Source organism: Carcharhinus amblyrhynchos, chromosome 10 (assembly GCF_965287045.1).
Source record: "Carcharhinus amblyrhynchos chromosome 10, sCarAmb.v2.hapA, whole genome shotgun sequence".
Taxonomy (NCBI): Eukaryota; Metazoa; Chordata; class Chondrichthyes; order Carcharhiniformes; family Carcharhinidae; genus Carcharhinus; species Carcharhinus amblyrhynchos.
Window position 1 is genome coordinate 35,792,561 of NC_137333.1, and position 19,518 is coordinate 35,812,078.

Sequence of the window (19,518 nt, forward strand, 5' to 3'; positions counted from 1 at the left end):
TGATAAATGATAGAGGAGTCTGGAATAAGGGGGCATAGCCTTAAGGTTAGAGTTGGGCCATTCAGGAGTGAAATAAGGGAGCACAAAGCACAGTGGAAATCTGCAATTCTATTCGCCAAAAGACTGGCTGCTGGGTTAATTGCAGCCTTCAGTTCTGTGAAGTACAGAACATTAATGACCTCTATAGTATTAGTCAAATAGACTTGGAGAGACAAAATGGCAATATTTCAATTTGTAAACAGACTACTAGATGTACTACCCAATGAACCTATTTGAACCTTCTGATGAAAAGGTCTCCTGATGGAAAGATCATCGACCTTAATCATTAGTCTTAATTCTCTCTCCACAGATGTTGCCAGATCTGCTGAGTATTTCCAGCATTTTTTTTTGCTTTTATTTCAGGTTTCCAGTATTTTATTTAAAAATAATATTCAATTAGATTTATTGGTTAATAATTGGTGACTTGGTATCATGAGGCTTCTCACATGGGGGCAGCACGGTTAGCAAACGCTGCTACTAGTAGACAATCGCTTTGCTGGAATGATGCAATTACCCCAGAAACTGAGCTAATTTTCTGAGCTACAGGGCAGAAGGGGACTTATGTTGCCAAGGTAGAGTTATAGTCTGAGACGCGTCCTCAAGTATTTGGCTACTTTCGATCTACAATAAAAATAAAACTCATACAGATACTAAATTCATCAATAATCTGCCTGGAGTCTGGTCATTCACAGAAACAGAGGGTACTACCTTATCTAAAAAGTTGATTGATTTACTGACACACTGAGGTAAAGCAAGCTCACAGGTCTGAAACATGGATTTAAATTCTTGAAATAATAAACAGATCCCTGTGGGGAGTCACAGCTTTGAGAAATTGTAATATACACCCATGGCCATGCCACCTTCTGCTGAAAAAACTGACAGCCAGAGACAGCAACATGAACCCTTCTGAAAAAATTCTACTTAGCAGGTCTGTAACAGACTCCTGAAACTGAGGCAAAGCAAGGCATGCTAATAGAAATGATGGAATCAATCATGTTTACATTAAACTGATTCTTGTAAGCTGCAGCTGAGTGCTAGTCTGACACACGGAGGAAGAAGAACAGGAAGAAATTAAAGGTGTTCCTCTCTTGAAAGCACAGTACATAGAATCTCTCAATCTGTCAAACATCTGGAATTATTCAACACCTAAACTCTCCAGGATGCAAATTAGGACATTACATTCTTTAATTTTAATGCAGCTATATTGCAAACATGGTTGCTCGTTTTGCTGCAACACTGAAAGACAGAAAATCTAAAAGGATTAGGAGTAAAGGAGTTTGTCAAGAACAGGCAATCAGAATGAAGTAACTGTAGCAGAGACAACTGACCCAAGTGCAAAAAATGGCACTAATTATGACAGAGTTCTGGGTGCTGTGAAAAGATCGGCCTACAATAGTTTACAATACACTGCAGCTACCTTGTGAAAGGAGTGATGTGGTACACTCTTGTCACTTTTCATGGTCCTAGTTAATGATTGTTGAAGATACAATATTGAACAACATTAAATTTACTGCTGTTTATACTGCTTATTGCACAATGGTACATTAATTTTATCCTTTAGAGCTGAATGTTTTGTACAGTGCTACCTCACTTGAGTGAAGTTGTGTGTTTGAAAAGCACCAGGTGATTTTTAGTAAGAAGCCTTTTGGATTGACCACAAACAGGCATTTAAAATAACTAAGTACCTGGGTCACTGTCCTAGGCAGTTGATTATGTAACACACTTCCACAGAAACACAGGTTAATAAATGACAACAAACACGGATTTGTTAAAGGCAAAGTCTGTCTGCCAGACTTGATTGGGTCTTTCAATGAAATAAAAAGAGGGTTGATGAAAACAGACACATGTATATACACTTTCAAAATTATTTGTTAAAGCGCTGCATAATAGGCTTGTTAGCAAAACTAAAACCCATGGATGCTGGTAGCATGGAAACAAAATTGGCTAAGTGACAGAAAGCAGAAAGCGATCATGAATGGTTGTTTTTCAAACTGGAGGGAAATGAGTGTGGATCAATACATTCTTTTTGATATATAATAATGACTTAGACATTGGAGGTATATTTTCAAACGCTGTAGCTGACTGTGTAAAATTGTAGCCAACTTCAGGTGAACATAGGCAGGCTGGTGAAATGAGTAGACACATGAAATTTAATGCAGAGAAGTGGGGACATTTTGCAAGAAAGAATGAGGAGAAGCAATGTAAAATAGATGTTACGATTTTGGTGCAGTGCAGGAACAGAAAGAGATGGGTGTTCACATACACAAATTTTGGCAGGTGGGAGGACAGCTGAGAAATCTGTTAAGAAAACATGCTGACTTCTTGGCTTTATAAATAGCAGCATTGAGTGCAAAAGTAAGTTAGTTATGCTAAACCTTCATAAATCACCAGTTAAGCCTCAGCTGGAGTATTGCATCAAATTCTGGGTAGCACACTTTAAGAAGGAGGTTAAGACCTTGGAAAGGGTGGAGAGGAGATTTGCCCAAACGATAACTGAAATCCCTCATGCTATCTGGAGAGACTGGAGAAGCTGCCATTATTCTTCTTAAGAGCCCAGAAGGTTAAGGGGAAACTTATAAGGAATGCTCAAAATGATCAGGAAATTTGACACAACAGATAAGGAGAAGCTGTTTCCACTCATAGGAGGCTGGGTAACCCAGAGGACACAGATGTAAGATCTTCAGAATCAAGAGATGAATTTTTTTTCCACAGCAAACTCTGATCTGAAATGCACTCCCCGACAGAATGATGGAAGTAGATTGAATAGTAACTTTCAAAAGGAATGTTTATGTATACTTGAAATAGAAACATTTGCAAGCCTATGGGGAAACAGCAGACAAGTGTGGCTGTAACTGACGATGGACTGATTAGCCTGAACCAGAGTGCAAATGTCCCATTTGAGCAGCACTTCACATGCATGCAAAATTGAGCCAAACTAAGTAGTGAACAGTTGTGGCTCGTAGGGTCCAGAAGAGGTTCACGAGAAGGATCCGAGGAATGAAAGGCTTGTCATATGAGAAGTGTTTGAGAACTCTAGGTCTGTACCCAATGGAGCTTAGAAGGCTGAGGGGTAGGGGGAATCTCATTGAAACCTACTGAATACTGAAAGGCCTGGATAGAGTGGACATGGAGACGATGTCTCCATTAGTAGGAGAGACTAGAATCCGAGGGCACAGCATCAGAGTAAAGGGACAACCCTTTAGAACTGAGAGGAGGAATTTCTTCAGTCAGAGGGTGATGATCTGTGGAATTCATTGCAACAGAAGGCTGAGGAGGCTGGTTCATTTAGAGTATTTAAGACAGAGATAGGTTCTTGATTGGTAAGGGGGTCAAAGGTTATGGGGAAAAGGTGAGAGAATGGGGTTGAGAAACATATCAGCCATGATCGAATAGCGGAGTGTACTCAATGGGCCAAATGGCCTAATTCTGCTCCTGTATCTTATGGTATAAAGATGCGCTTAAGTCTCAAACAGGAGTCATGCTCCTCATAATCGCCACAAAGGACTCCTGCCATTTGTTCACTTTTGCCAATGACCCTCATGTTTCACTTGTACATGACATGGGCTTTTCAGGCAGATGGAAGAAGTTCCACAACTCCAGCTCACAGGTGAGGTATCTTCCTTATAATCAGCTTCTACTAGATGGTTACCTTCACTCTCGGTCTTTTGGGTGGGCTTGGTTGTGATGCCATCCCGTCCTTTTTCAGGAGCGCTGGTTGGTTTTTCGTTTCCTCCCACAGAATTTGCATCTAAAAAGTTTTTAAAAAGGTTGTTTCAATTACAAACCGTAACGTTGAGATACCTTCCTCAGTCAGACAAAGGGGAACATCCCTCAACACTGATGTTTTACTTCTCAAGCAACCCACATTAAGGTATTGCAGACTCCAGGTGCCATGATTGGAGGAAATCTGTTTGCTTTTAGCTTTACTGGCTTAAGACTATGGAAGTCACTTTGATGAACAGTAATATTCTTTTAAAAAACTTTATTTATAGCTTAGGACTTAATCAAATGAACCAGCAGAATTTCTAGTGATAACAAAATGTGAGTGCATTTTCTGTCCTGGCAAAATGAGGTGATAAGCAATTCATTGCAATGCACATGTATTTGACCTGATAACAAAGTGATTTAAAACTTTCACTTTTGTAGCAACACTGTTCTGCTTGGTTTATCTTTTTAAGATGCTCTTGTATACACAACCCCTGAGGGAGAAGCAATCATCACCGTTTAAATTGACCCTTTCTTAGGTCTAAACTAAGCCTGATGGCACTGCAAATACTAGAAAGAAGCCTCACAATGTCAGGTTAAAATCCAACAGGTTAATTTGGTAGCAAATGCCACTAGTTTTCAGAGTGTTGAAGGAGCAGTGGTCTGAAACCTAGTGGCGTTTGCTACCAAATAAACCTATTGGAGTTTAACGTGGTGTTGTGAGACTTCTTACTGTGTTTACACCAGTCCAATGCCGGCATCTCCAGATCATGACTGCAGGTACTAGGCAGTTTTAAATGCTGACCACTCAAATATCTGGAACAGCCATAGAGAAGCCAACCAATATCAAGCAAAGACTTTGTCGGTGGTAATTCAATTGAATAGTGGGTGCTGACTGAATGCTAAATGGACACTACACTAACATAGGTGTATGATACAAGCTGTAAGGGAGATTTATAATGTCAACACATACTGTTTTTAGAAACTAAAAGTGTGTTAGATGAAACAGAATTAATTTCCATTTACCAGAAACTAGTGATGTTATAAAGGGAGAAGTAATCTTCTTATTTAGTTACGTTCAAAATATTTAATCAAATAAGTCTCCAGTCTCTAGCAATATCTGCTTCATGTTAAAGATAAATGCAAGTCTGTATTGTATAATTTCTATTCTTCTAATTTGAAAACTTCAATTGATTTCTCAAATCTTCACGTAACAGAAAAATGTAAAGTGTTTTTTCCGGAAATTAAAAACACAGTAGCCTTAAGTTGATGTCTTGGTTTCACTGGCCTAAAGGAAGGGACATTATTTTAATTCATTTTACAGTGCAAATATCAATTCAAATTTAGAACAAGCTTTCAGATCACTCCTAATCCTTTTATAACAGACAGATTCAGAAACTCCAGAACCATTACTGGACAACGATTAAGCATTGGGTACTCTTCACTTCCGATGCCAGCATATTTTCACAATAATGAAGAGACTGCATTGTGCCTCTTGTCATAATGGTTATGAACAGTTTGTAGCTAAATGGAGAAAAGAGATGATTGTTCTTGTCTTTGGGAAAGATGAGATAGTGCTTACCTTGTCCAACTTTCATTATAAGCTTCATGGCTTTTGTCTGGCAGACACCGCCTTCTCGATTTTCCAGCCCTTCCAAAGTACCATTTGATGTTGCTGAAAAAAAATGCAAAAAGGTATAATCGTCAAAATTCAATCCAATATCTGCAGAAATCCTGTATTTTTCAAACAAAGTCACTTTTAGTTTACATATTACAATTACATTCACAAACCTGAACATTGGAACATTTTATTTAATACTTCCACTTCCTACCCCTCCCCCATTCACTTAAGATAACACAGTAATCCATCAGCTATCGAAATCTAATCTTCTAAAAGACGGTTAAGAATAGGCCTGTAATGTGGCACCACATCAACAGATTTGGAGAATTGTGGAGACATATAGCTTTTAGATGGAAAGATCAATAACATGAAACAATTTTGTGTGTAAATCTGGCCCGTCAATGTTGGAAGCGGTTTTTATGACCTATTAGACTAAAACACCAAGGACATCACTGTTAAAACTGCACCCAAACATAGAGCAAGCACAGGGCTCTGGAAATGCTAATAAAGATGTTATCTGCCACTCCACCTGGCCATTTGATTACAGGTGTACACCTACAATAGCTAGACAGGTGAAACCAAGCAATAAAACTAATTCCAAAGACTATATTAGTTATTTGAAAAACATTCAGATACCAAAGTAAATCTTTATTGAAACGTGACCCTTTCAGTTTGTTGATCAAAAATAAGAAATCAATCTATTTGGGGGCCTAGGAAAAGAAGTGTTGGTTTTTAAACAGGATCAGACTTCAGTTTACTATCTACAAACCTCAGAACAGAAATAAAAAGGGGTGGAACAAATACTACAAAGCTTGAATAACAAACATAAAACAATATAAAATGTATTATCCCGAAGTAAATTTCCCTCATTAGTTTTTTTTACAAAATAGCACAAGAATTTGATATTCATTTTGTGTTCTACATATCCATTTTTTCAAGCAAGACATTTAAACAGGAAGAGATAATTTGCACTTTTTCACAATCTCAGATTGTCCCAGAGCATTTTGCAGCCACAAAAGTAATTTTGAAATGAAAATCACTGTTGTAATGTGGTAGCCAATTTGTACACAGCAAGCTCCCAGAAACAGCAATAAAGTAAATAACGAAATCATTTGTTTTAGTGAAATTGGTCCAGATATAAATGTTTGCCAAGACACTGAGGAAAACACTCCTGCTCTTCTTCAGGTAGTGCTGCAGGGTCTTCTGTTTACTTGTAGAGCAGACAAAATCACAGTTTTGACATTTTTTAATGGAAACAGTGCTGAAAATACCATTGAGCCTAGAGTGGCAGGAAAAGCACCTGACAATGTGAGGTTGCTGAATTAGTGCATGCTGTTGAAATTACAAGCTCGCTGAACACTTTGGATTAATAAATGAACCTATTTAAACTAATTAATTTCCCTTCCAATACAATAACTTCAAAGCACTGTGTTAGAAGGGCTCACTGTTCAAACAAAAAATTACAATTAAAAAAATGAAGTAGAATTCTTTTTATTTGGATTATAAGGGAAGATTTAATTATCTTTGGGTGCACTTGCATGGATACACCCAAATAACACCTTCAAGGACTTTATTAAAACTCAGTTCATTCTATAAATATATTAATAGGAAGAGTCAGCAATATGGCCCTTCAAGCCTGTTCCGTTATTCAATAAGGTTATGGCTAATCTACCTCAAATTCACTGTCCTATACCACTCCTGTGTCCGTTAATTCCACTGGTATCCAAAAATGTATCTGACGTGAATTTTCATAGCTCTCTGGGCTAAAGAATTCAAAAAATCAACAATCATTTGAATGAAGAAAATTCTCTTCATCTCAGTCCTAAATTGTCAACCCTTTAGTTTGAGACCGTGACCCCATGTTTTAAATTCCCCAGCCAGGGGAAGCATGTTCTCAACATTTAACCTATCAAGCCCCATAAGAATTTTACCTGTTTCAATGCAAACATCTCATTTTTCTGAACACCAGTGATATGAAGAATACAAACTATGACCTAGAAATTCCCTTTGAATGCTAGCAGGTTTAGCACACTTCCATGACATCGCATTATTTTAATGCTGTTAGCCCATTTACAAAGTAGACAAGCAAATGTCATAAATTAGTTAAGAGTTCACCTGTGAACATTGTTGGCAATTGTCACATTGAACATGTATGTCTAAGCCAACTGAAGCTATGTGATTAGGCTAGATTCATTTTTCTAAGAATGATAAGAGGTGTAGAGGCACTAGCACCAATTTCCAAATGTAGATTCCAAGAAATGCAGATCAAGGGGCAACTATAGGTTAAAAGCAGGTGAAAGGTTAAATTAAACTAAGTTTAACATGGAGGTAATGAGGTTGGTATGGCAGGGTGAATGGGGTGAATTCCTAACTGAGGCCATTTGTCATAGGTTAGCTAATGAACTGAGCCACGAGAGGGCACCTATATGCATGTGACCAGGCTCAATTAACAATTAATGAAGAAAACTTATCATTTTCCCATAAACTGGGACAAATGGGAGCCTTCTTGGCAGTATAGAAGAATGTAAGGGGCAACAGTTACAACAAATATAAAAATGAAAGAACACAATTAAAAACAGTTACAGTGCTTAATTATTTTATATTGGGCTTTGATGTACCCTTCACATATCTAATTATTCTGCATATACTGATCACCAAATTATTTTGGAATACTTGCATGCAAACAGTTAACAGGCCTGACTAAAATTACTTTCCATGCAGGCATCCGCCAGGTTAAATTGTTACCATCTCCACCAAATTTCAGACAAATACATTTAAATGCTTGTAGGTTATTGATACAAGTTAATTCTGGAAGCCATAGTTTTGCTTCACTCGCCACTATCATTCAGCCTGCCCCAAACCCCCTCCTTAATCCAACCTGTCCCTCCTCCCTTCATCCTAGTTGGCGTCACAGACACAACCTAAAGCCTGTCATCTCAATTAGTTACCATGCGTTGGCTGTGAAATGGGATCGGGCAGAGAAACACAACTGTGCTTTGCTCAGGCTGCCAGTATGCAAAGTAACCACCTTGGCAAGATTGCTTGATTGCACTCTATTTAAAATGTATGAAAGAATTATTGGTAGAAAGTGCAGCATAATTTGGCATGTTTTTGAGGTCAAGTGACAAAAAAAATGAACAATTCTACATTCAACAATCTCAAAGGATCCGTGAAGTTTGCTTCAGATGATGTCTAGTTTCTCAATGCATTTTCCCCATGAAATTTCTAGGGTGGGAGTTGGGGGGGGGAGGGAATGCGGATGGAATCCATAATGAATTCAAAACTCATGTTGGATAAAGAATAAAGAGACTGTTGGCTGAAGTTAGTCTGAGTCCTTGCTGGAGCCACATCACAACCCAATCCACATAATTAATCTGACAATTAGCCAAGGATGCTTGAGGAAATTATTTGAAACATTCATAGGGGCTGTCAAGCTATCACCTCACACCTCCAGCTGCACAAGGTCAAGCTGTAAGCAAAGCTTCCCACTGCAAACCTGCACTTTATGCTTACTAAAAGAGACAAATCAGCTGGTGATGCTCAGGATGCCAGAGCTTCATGTCATTAGTACCTGTTGAAAGCTGTGTGTGTAAGTCAAACACAAGAGCAACTGCAAAGTATTCTCGATAGACTGCAGCTGTAGGAGGTTGATCGCTAAGCACACACCGACTGCATCACCCCCTACCTCTGCCTTTTTTGAAGTTTTGTTTCTCAACTTGAAAACACCTTTCAACAGCAAACCGCCTCCCAGGTTAACTGTGTAACACAACATGTTGTTTGAAAAACAGCTTTGAAAACAAATATTGTAAATTAACCCTCTGTGGTTTTGGCTTCTAAGTGCCAACAAGTTCATATTGCGTCCTATTCTACAGGGTAAAATGTGACACTGGAGTGGCTTGAGAAAAAATCATTAGCTTCTCAAGGCGAATCCATATTTCACAGGGAACAGCACTGCACCTTCTTGCAGTCAAAATAAACTGAAACTAGCATTTGATTGTATGTCCTGGAACTGCTTAATTCCATGAGTGGTCTGTGTAGGATTATGGGAAACTTGAGCCTCTATCCATCAGCTGTAAATGACAGCTGAGTGCTACCTTGCAGTAATAATAAAATCTCAAAATAATTTCTCATTGTTTCTGCAATACAGAATTTGGAAAAAGTGCTGGATGGAAGATTTTCAGGTTGAGAGTTCTGCCTGCTCATCCAGCTAAATCTCAACAGCTTTGTATAAGGAAAATGGTGCTGAGGAGCTAGAAATGCTACATTTGCAGAGCAGGTTACTGCCTACTCCATGTTTTTAATCAATATATCAAAATCTGACTGTTATTTTAGTCCAAACAAATATTGAATGACAATAACTTGCAACATTGAGTGAAGATAATCTGACAGTCAATAGATCAGGCATACAACAGCATCTTTCCTGTCTGAGTCACGACTGCATTAAACCAGCATACACCATCAGACTAATGCATGGCTTTCAAAGGTTGCCAAAGTAACCTAAACTGAAAGCAGCTATACCTTGTTTTTGCTAGTGCGTGCTATGTTTTCACTTTATATCTCCCTATGATGGTGGTGCTCGTACACACAAGGATCTAATAACAACCTTGATGGAAAGGAATAGAGATTTATATTCAGAATGGTGAGGATAGAGTTGGGGATAGAATGATTTGCACCACAATTCCAAGGAGAACAATGTCACTATTGGCTTCATAATGTTTATCTAGCTGTGGCACCTGTCAAAAATAGCAAGGACTATAGCCACTGTTACAAGGCTATCATCAAAATTGTGCACAAGTTTAAAAATAGGCTGATGACATGAATTAATGAGTAGAAGCTGAATGCACTTACACAAGTGCCGCTTCTGGATTTGATATTTTCCCAAAGCTCAACGGAAGGGAAGTTATATTACATTTTAATATGTCTTCATTTGATCATTATTACGCTGCTTCTCCAGGGACTGACTGTACTTCATATAGAGCATGGTCTCAGCCATCTCTGGTCTATCAGGTCAGTAACATTGCTTTGCTTTAATCACATGATGAATTAAGCTGTTGGATTTGTGCCGATAGTGTCGTATTCACTGCCAGTTATCAGAGCTCGAACAGGAATAGCAGATTCAGCCCTGCTTCTTCCTCCAGTATCTCATCAATAGAAGGCAAAGCCACTAATGCGTTGACTTTTTCATCTTGACCCAGATCAGCCACGGTATTCTACCTGCTGCTGGTAGTTCACACAATATGCAGCCTTAAGCCTTGCCCCCATTTCCTCACAATTTAACAGTTCAATCCAAGGTGCATTTGCCTTTGTGAATTCAGTATTGGCCCTGCCAATTATAAGAGGCCAGAACTCAAAGATTTTAGTAGTGTTTTAGAGACAACACTGGCTGAAATGCAGCAAAGAGGTTCTCACTCTCCCCTAAAATAATCACAGGAGAACGGATACTTTCTTTCAAAAGGAATGAGTAGCTCAAGCCAGTTCACACTATTCACAGCAGGCAAATTAAAAGCAGGGGAGAGGAAGAGAAAATTCAATGGAAATAGTTTGCATTACAAAAGGCTTATTTTTTTAACAAAATTAAATTTGAAAATCTCCAGCTGGAGAGTCAGCCTATGGCTCCTTTTTATCTATTTTTAACTCACTTTTTCTCAAATGAATTCTCTGATGATATCCATGTAGAACTTAGCTGAGAGAATCTGTGTAGCATTAACACTTGTTCAGGAAGGTGAACGCATCGTGAACATTCATAAGCAATTCACGACTGCAGATTGGCCCACTGAAGTTAGCATTTGATCAATTATTGCCATACAGTAGCATGAAGCTCAAGTAAAAGGCCTTAAAAGAAAATCCCCTGAGCAATTACACAGCGCACAGATTAGCTGGTTGAAGTCAACTTAAAAGTGTCAGCTGTGACTGCATTGGTAGCACTCTTACCTTGGACTTCTGAAGGTTAGTTATGGGCTCCAATCCCACTCCAGAGAATTCAGCACAAAGTCTATGCTGGCACACTAGTGCTGATGGAGGGCTGCACTGACATGTCCTGTCCTTTAATGATGAGGCCCCATCTGTTTGCTCAGATGGACAGAAAAGATCCAACAGTTTCCCTTCGAAGGACAGCAGTGAAGTTCTTTTAGAATCATAGAAACCCTACAGTGGAGAAAGAGGCCATTGGGCCCGTTGAGTCTGCACCAACCACAATCCCACCCAGGCCCTACCTCCATATCCCTACATATTTACCCGCTAATCCCTCTAACCTACGGATTTCAGGACACTAAGGGGCAAATTTTAGCATGGCCAATCAACCTAACTCGCACATTTTTAAACTGTGGGAGGAAACTGGGGCACCCAGAGGAAACCTACACAGACACGAGGAGAATGTGCAAACTCCACACAGGCAGTGACCCAAGCCGGGAATCGAACCCAGGTCCCTGGAGCTGTGAAGCAGCAGTGCTAACCACTGTGCTACCGTGCGGCCATCTTGTTGGTGTCTTGCCCAGTATTTACCCCTCAACTCACAGATTAGCTGGACATTACCTTTTTGCTGTTTTTGGGATCACATTGTGTAAAATTTGGTTGTCTGGACTCAGATGAGAACAGCAACTCACCTGGGGAAAGGCTGATTAGCCATGCTAAAATTGTTCCTTAATGTCCATAGATGCATAGGTTAGAGGGATTAGTGGGTAAATATGTAGGGATATGGGGATAGGGCCTGTGGGATTGTGGTTGGTACAGACTCGATGGGCCAAATGGCCTCTTTCTGCACTGAAGGGTTTCTATGATTCTTTCTGTGATTCTATGGGGAAGGAACAGTGCTCCGAAAGCTCGTGATTCCAAATAAATCTATTGGACTTTAGTTTGATTTTGTGAAAGTTCTTACTGTGCCCACCCCAATCCACTGCCGGTATTTCCACATCCCAGCTGAGGATACCATGAGACTTTGCTGAAAGCCCAGAAATCTGTTGCAGCAGTGGAACACCAAAGCCGCAAAGAAAACATTGTTTGGCTGACAGCTCTGATTTTCTGATCCATGCTGTCAAGTTCACAATGTTTATTTACACAAGGGAGTAGAGGTTTCAAGTGCTTGCAGTTCCTGCAATTATTACTTTTAAGAGTCTGGATGATTGACACATTTGTTGCTCTGCAGTAAAAAGGAATTTTTTTTTTTAAAATGAAAATTATCAATGAATGGCAGATTTCTTTTTAAAGGGTTTGTTTTACACATCCTATTGCCACTAATGGTTCATTGGTTCTGTACAGTGTATAGTGAATGAATAGGCATAGAAGTGAAATAGCTTGGCATGCGAAGCATAAAGGGCCAAAGGGATTACTTGGAGTGGCATAACTTGATATCGGGGGCACGAAGAGCCATAGGGTGCATAATTTCTTAAGAGGGGCATTTGGGTTTTGGAAACTGCAATCTTGTATTACCTGACTTGTACTAGCTTGCCATAGCTATGTGACTGTCATGAGGCTGCCATTTCCAGCCAGTTCAATAAAGACTCTCACTGATTACCAATTGAAGTAGTACAGCCATCCTGATACATGAAACATGTCAGTAGATAGTGGCAAAAAATGGTTTGAAACTTTCAAAAGAAGCAGGGAACCCAAGAATGCAGGAAGGTGCATTTGGCAGAATAGGCCAAAAACTAAGAAAATCATGGCAAACTTTCCAATTCCATCTCTAGTCAAAATGAACAGTGATGTGGCAGAATTGGTAGTTCTTCCATTTAGAAAGGCAAAATTATGAAATTGCAACAGGCTTAATTAACAAGCTGGAAAAGATAAAAGTAGCTATACTGTTAACACTGCTGGGGGCGGACTGTTACAAAGTGTATACCAGGGAACAAAGAAAATGGAAACTTTTGAAAACTTTAAATGCATATTAAATGTGTTCAATATTAGAGTTCAGAATAAAGATGAGACTATTAAAAGTCATAGCACTAATTCAGCTAACAGAATCAAATGAACTTGAATGGCTAAAAGATGATCTGATTAAGGATCGATTGGTCCGCGGTGAGAGAGACCCCTTGTTGAGAGCAAATTTACTAAAAGACGAGAAACTGACAAAAGCATAGATCAATACACAGAAGTTGTGAATCAACAACTAAAGCATATGTCTGACAGAGCAGATCAGGAGATGCATTATGCTGAGAGATGGTGCAAGCCGAAAAAGCTGAGCAATCGCAGACAAAGTGCAGGATGAAAATAGTGCAGAGCACTGCACACAGAGTTAAAGAAGAATTGTCCGATATGGGGAAAGTGAGAAGCAAAATCATTCTACACACGAATATTTGACCAGAAAAAAGCAGAAGAAGCCTACACAGATGGTCACTAGAGAGTTATCAGCAGCTGAGTCTGAGGAAGAACTATACACAACACAACATGATTGTGTCAGTCAAGTCAATACGCAACAAGTGGTTTGTGACTGTTACAATGATGATCAGATGAAGTGGCTGTGTGAAGTGGCTCAACGTGCAGATCCAAAATGAAATGCTTGAAAGTAAGATTAGAGGCTGTTTGATGGTACAAGGCTCATACTAAGGTGAATTAGTCTGACAACTTAATGCAATGGTAAGGAAGAGGTCTTAGTATCTTCCAGATAATAGATGGGATGCAACAACCACTCATCTCAGCTGGAGCATGTCTAAAGCTTGGGCTGGTAACCTTGAATATGCCAACAGAGAAAGGGCCACTAAAAGACTCCAAGGAAGGAGCAGAAAGAGATCTCAAAGCAAGGGAGATGGAAAACCCCAGGAAAAGGAAGACAATATTCAAGTAACCCATAAGCTGGTTGTAGGCCTTGCCAGTGCAATGAAATGCACCAACTGAAAGTCAATGAAGTAATTCTACAAGAAAATAGTCCTGTCCACATGCAAACTACTCTTTCAACAGCAAAAAAAACTCCTGAAAACAGAGGTATTAACAGAGGTGAGTGAAAAGATCAAAGTGAAATTACAGAAGGACAAATTTCAGTTTCACAAGACTGCCAAACAGGCAGGTGCAAACTTTCAATGCACTCAATGGGAGTCAGCCCTCAGAGAATGCATAGGGATACAGTTATCTTGATCATACATCGTGGCGTGCACGAGCATATGAACTAGCCTAGCTGCAGGCATATCCAAACTAGCAAAGCAATTCCTTTGCAGCAAATGGATGGCCAGGAAGGAGGGATCTCACCAGCTGAGTAGCGCACTAGCATTAATCACAGAAATCCATGAGTCCCACAATGGAACAACAAGTCACCAAGTCAACAAGGGCCATAGAAATGGCACAATCTGGACAAAGAACATCACACAGCGAAACAGTCAATGTCAACATGCATGCATTCCATTAAGAAATCTACATGGTTTAAAGACTATGCACTGCATATTCAGAGATTGGCTAATAAAACAAACAGTTGTTAATGCATGAGAACAGCGGATGTAGCGTGGGTAGCTCACAGTCATACGTGCAAATATATCTTTTGCTCGCTAGGAAAAAATAGGATGTCTATCTTTTTTTATATGAAAAGGGGATATTTGGATTTGAAATGCAAACCTGCATTACCTAACTAACTGGACTATCATAATTGTGTGACTCTGCCATGTGGCAAGTACTGTAGGCTCTCACTTCTAACCAGTTCAGTAAAGATTACCACTGATTACTGAAGTACAGCTGACTTGTACATGAAACAGTGTTGGGGGGGGGGATGTGTGGAGGGCTGCTGTGGAGGGCATGAGGTGGCATGTTTGTGATGTGGAGTACGTAGGGCTTAGCAGGTGTGATGGATGAGGGCTGGAGGACCTTTCTGGTTTTACTTGAACTGGGACAAAGTCCCACAGCCCTCGAAAAAAGCCTGACTCTGCCCTCAACAACCCATGTGGCCGCCTCCAAACATATTTCCAGGTCAACACACAGAGGCAGGTGAGCCGAGCTCATAACTTTCCCAACTCCTGCTTCCTGCCTTGAGAGTGAAAAATCAAGCCCGTAGAGTCACATTCAAAGCTTGCTGTTATACAGGCATGGAAATAAATATAGCAATGAGTTTCTTCAAAAAAAACTGGAATGCTATCAGTTAAGAGCAAATCTGCAACTATTAATTCGTTCGAGACCAGCCCAAAAGAATAAAAATCACAGCATTCACTTATTCACCCAAGAAAATCCAAAAGGAAAGCCGAGCCCTTGTTCAAATTTCTGTGCTTAGTGGTTTGTATTCTATCAATCATTAGTCTTGTGCGTTAGTCAAGCTCAAGACACAGATCAGCAGTTGATGGGTTTTTACATTTATCAAATTGACTTATGGATCACAGATCAAATGTGGTTTTGGTAAAACGACATTTATTTATCTAACATCAGCTTCTCATGACATCTCAAGGACAATACTCCAGCTTTTTAAACACACAAAAGGTGGAAATAAATCAAATGTAACATTTAAGCTTGCTGCAACAAGGAGCAGGAAGGACAAGGGCTCCTCCCCCAAAAATCAGTCCTTTGTAAAGCAGACTGTGGAAAAAGGCCCCATTGAGCTGCACCACTTGTAATCCCTTTTCACTTTTTCCTGATGAATAAAAGAAAACACGTTTCTATTTTCTTTGTGTGTCCCACAAAATGCACTTCTGTTTGGCCTGTGATGATGTAAAAATAATTTTATAGGGACCGGGACTAGGTGTGGAGTAACTGGATTACATGCTACTGATGAATTGCTGAATAGAACATTTTGCTGAAGAATGCTAAAGGAATCTCCACTCTGTTGGCGGCAAAGGAACCAAATTTCTATTCTCTATTTAAGACTGTGGAAGGCACAAATGAGGACCCTTTCTAGTTTAATGCTTTTTGCTAATTAGCCATGCACCTAATAAAACATCAACTAGCAGTGGATCTAATGTTTTTTCACAACCAAATTAATTATGATACATTCGAGTGTCAGCAGTACTTTTAATGTGCCTCCTTGAGTTATGACACTTATTAACTATCATAAAATGCATTGGCATTGATCCAACATTTTTGCCTTTTTTACACAGTCCCTAAACATTGAGCAAGATGGGACCGTTGTCAGAATACTGCTGCATCTCAAGAGGGGTACTTTAATCGACATCTTCATTTAGATAGGAAAAACTTTTGCCAGTCAAATAAAAATGAACACGAAAACTAAAAGAATTAAAGATTTTCCAGCTCTCATATGTTTCGTTATTTTATAAGACACCACAGAGCCTTTAACACAGTGGGTCGCTTGACGGGGGTAACTTGATTTGTCTAACTAACAGGAAAGGTCAGTGCCATGTCAAGTTTTATGCAGTCGTCTTTCTCCATCTGGGAGATTTCCCTTTACTGTTAAACAAAAGCATGGTGGGTGCCTATGAATATTCCTAATGCTGGCAGGTTTTTTTTAAATCAGCTCACAAAGACTAACGTTCTACTGGTAAGCATGAGAATATAGTATCCACCTCCCCCACCCCCTTCATCAATAAGGCCACTTATCTGAAATGGAAGCAACAAGCTCCGCAGTAATTGTCTCACATTATGCCCAGGTCCTTCAAGGACGACAAGGAATTCTTTAAACTCGAGTGTCTCGATTTAATGAGCACAGATTCTAGGGGCTATGATTGTCTTCCAAAATACAAGCTTCAAACGTTGCCCATGGCAAAGAGAAAGTGTGTTGAGAAGGACACTTCCCATGCCTGTTACAACACCCTATAGCTCTCAGGAAGGATCAAATACTAGCAGCAGTTACACACTGACAGTATTTTCACTGTGGCAAAGGAGTTTGGACTTTTGAAATTAAAAGGTAATGTACTTATCAGCTCAAAACTATTGTTTTGTTTCTTTACAAACAGCGCTGCCTCCCTAAAGGAGAGAGAGGAGCCAAAGTAACCAATCATCTTTTAGAAACATAGTACCCTGTATAAAGTAATTGTCACAAAAAAAGGAACAGGCAGCACTTTGCCATTTCCAATGCGTTATTTAATCTTTTACATTATAGCTTCAAAATGCAGGAGTGAAATTAATCCTGATTCCTGATAAATGACCTCAGGCTTCATCTCCAATGCCTTGTCCAACACAGATGGCACTACTTCTCTGCCGATAAGATGCCAGAATTTCTAGGCTCTTATTCTTTAGATGATACAGTCCAACTTGTCTTGGCTGATGGCTAAACAGGAAAGAGATGCTGTTGTAGATTTAAGATAAGTTCCTTCCAATGTTACAGTTCATTCTTAGGCTAAAATGACAAGATACAATCATTGTTCCTTTCACACAATGGGTCTGATTTTTAGTTCCACTTTAGATTCTTAGCTGTCGGTTTGGCTGCTAAATGAAATGCTTCACAGAAACAGCCGCTTTTGAGAAGAAGGGCTGGCAGTGATCATTTGTCCTGCTTCAACCACACCTCCTGCTGGCTGACTACAGGCAGCATTAGGATGGGAAATACAGAATTCCATGGCCTACGTTGTTCAATGTTATCAGCAGCGGAGAAGGATTCATGAGGGAGGGAGCCAGCAACCATCAAGGTTTAAGCTAAGCATTGTGGTTAAATGCACAAGTTGGCAAATTCTCTAAGCGTGTGATTCTATTATTGTACCAGTAATTTACTCAACAGCATATGTGCTGATTGAAAGGAGTACTACATTCTCCACTGTCATCTTTGACATTGCAACAGGAGTCCATTTGAATGTGACAGTATTGATGTGACGGTGGTCATTCTAACAACCGTGCAAACTACGTTAGCACAAACTGATAGTCAAATTCAGTGCTTGATTCCAAGTCTCCTAGGGAATATTTTTCTCATTAGCAGGAGCCCTGATAAGCTTAAGTGAACCACAGCCGAGTTGTTTCTTAGCAGGGGGGTCTTAGACAGACTGTGTGCACTTAGGGCATGTATAAAGATGGAAACCAGTTCTGTCTATTTCAATGCCATGCTCTGAAACTCCAAATTGTAACTGTTCATGGACTAGAGTGCACAATCTGAAAGTGTACCTAGTTGCTTCATCAGAATTGTATTACAGACACTACAGAATAAAAACTAAGATCTCAAAATCTATTCTGCCCATTTCCTCTCATACACTCAAGTCATCCATAATCCATCATTTCATACTGAGTTAAAAAATTGACCCAGTTCCGCCTTGAATGATTCTCCTGACTGAACATATATTGATGACCAAAAGTAAAGATAAGGTTACGAGGATTATGTTTTACAAGATAACGATTGAAATCATCTCTCTCTCTCTACAGTAAAGACACTGAAATCACGCTGTGGGATACTAATAAATGCTTTATCTTGTTCTGTTTGTTTACAATGAAGGCAATAACATGTTTAAAAGAAGTGGGTTAATGCATGAATAACAGACACGTTTATTTTGCTGAGTATGTTCAATGTCAACAGGGTGAATTTTCCCATTCCGCCTGCCACAGGAATTGTAGCGGGCAGGAGGCAAACCATAGAAATGTCCATTGACCTCAGGGAGGGGGGGTGGATTTTCTGGTTTCAGGGCAAGTGTGGCTGGAAAATCCCACCCTATGTGTTTGTTTCATGTGGTGCAAAATCAAGTCCCAAATATTTATCTTGTGACCAGTTTTGCTATTTTGGAAACAAATGCACAGATTATCATTTATAAAAAATACATATACCCAAATTAATTACAGAAGAAAGTGAATCAGAAAATCAAGCTCTCCTTACCCACAGTTTCCCAATTATAAAATGAATAGTTGGAAAGCAATGGATCACAAATCCTTGAATTTGATCATCTAGAGCCAGGCATTTCTGAAAATCCATACCTTTAATGCTCTAGAGTCATTTGAATCAGTAACTTTGTAATCTGATAATGATTTGGGCTTCTACATAGAAATTAAAGACCAGTTGGTCATCAAAGGGTTAATTAGAAAATAATTCTGAAGCATGAAAATCAACCAGTTTCAATCCAGTGGTTTTTACTTTTGAAAACCATCCAGTCACAAACACAAGCAATGATATTAATGACCCAATGATTACCCTGTAGACTCCAATCAGGCAAAATGTAGCATTTTAAGCGGGAGGTCATCCCTTGGTTAGTCGATGTCTACATTCACTGAGTTAATGCCGACTGACAGTTTGGAATACAACATAACTAATGAGAAAACACATCGCTCTCCCGCACAATAGCTGGTTTTAAAACCATGATGTACATGAAGCTATTTGCTTTGAC

At 39.4% G+C, this 19,518-nt stretch overlaps 1 protein-coding gene across 1 annotated transcript in view; it reads right to left on the minus strand.

Annotated features, from left to right (window-relative positions):
- The window catches only part of efnb2a (ephrin-B2a), a 61,896-nt gene that overhangs the window by 4,835 nt on the left and 37,543 nt on the right, over positions 1-19,518 (minus strand). The window contains exons 3-4 of the mRNA XM_080196883.1: positions 5,327-5,419; positions 3,689-3,787 (exon numbers count right to left, since the gene is read on the minus strand). Coding sequence (XP_080053009.1) covers positions 3,689-3,787; positions 5,327-5,419 — 192 coding nt within the window. The remainder of the gene's footprint in view (positions 1-3,688; positions 3,788-5,326; positions 5,420-19,518) is intronic.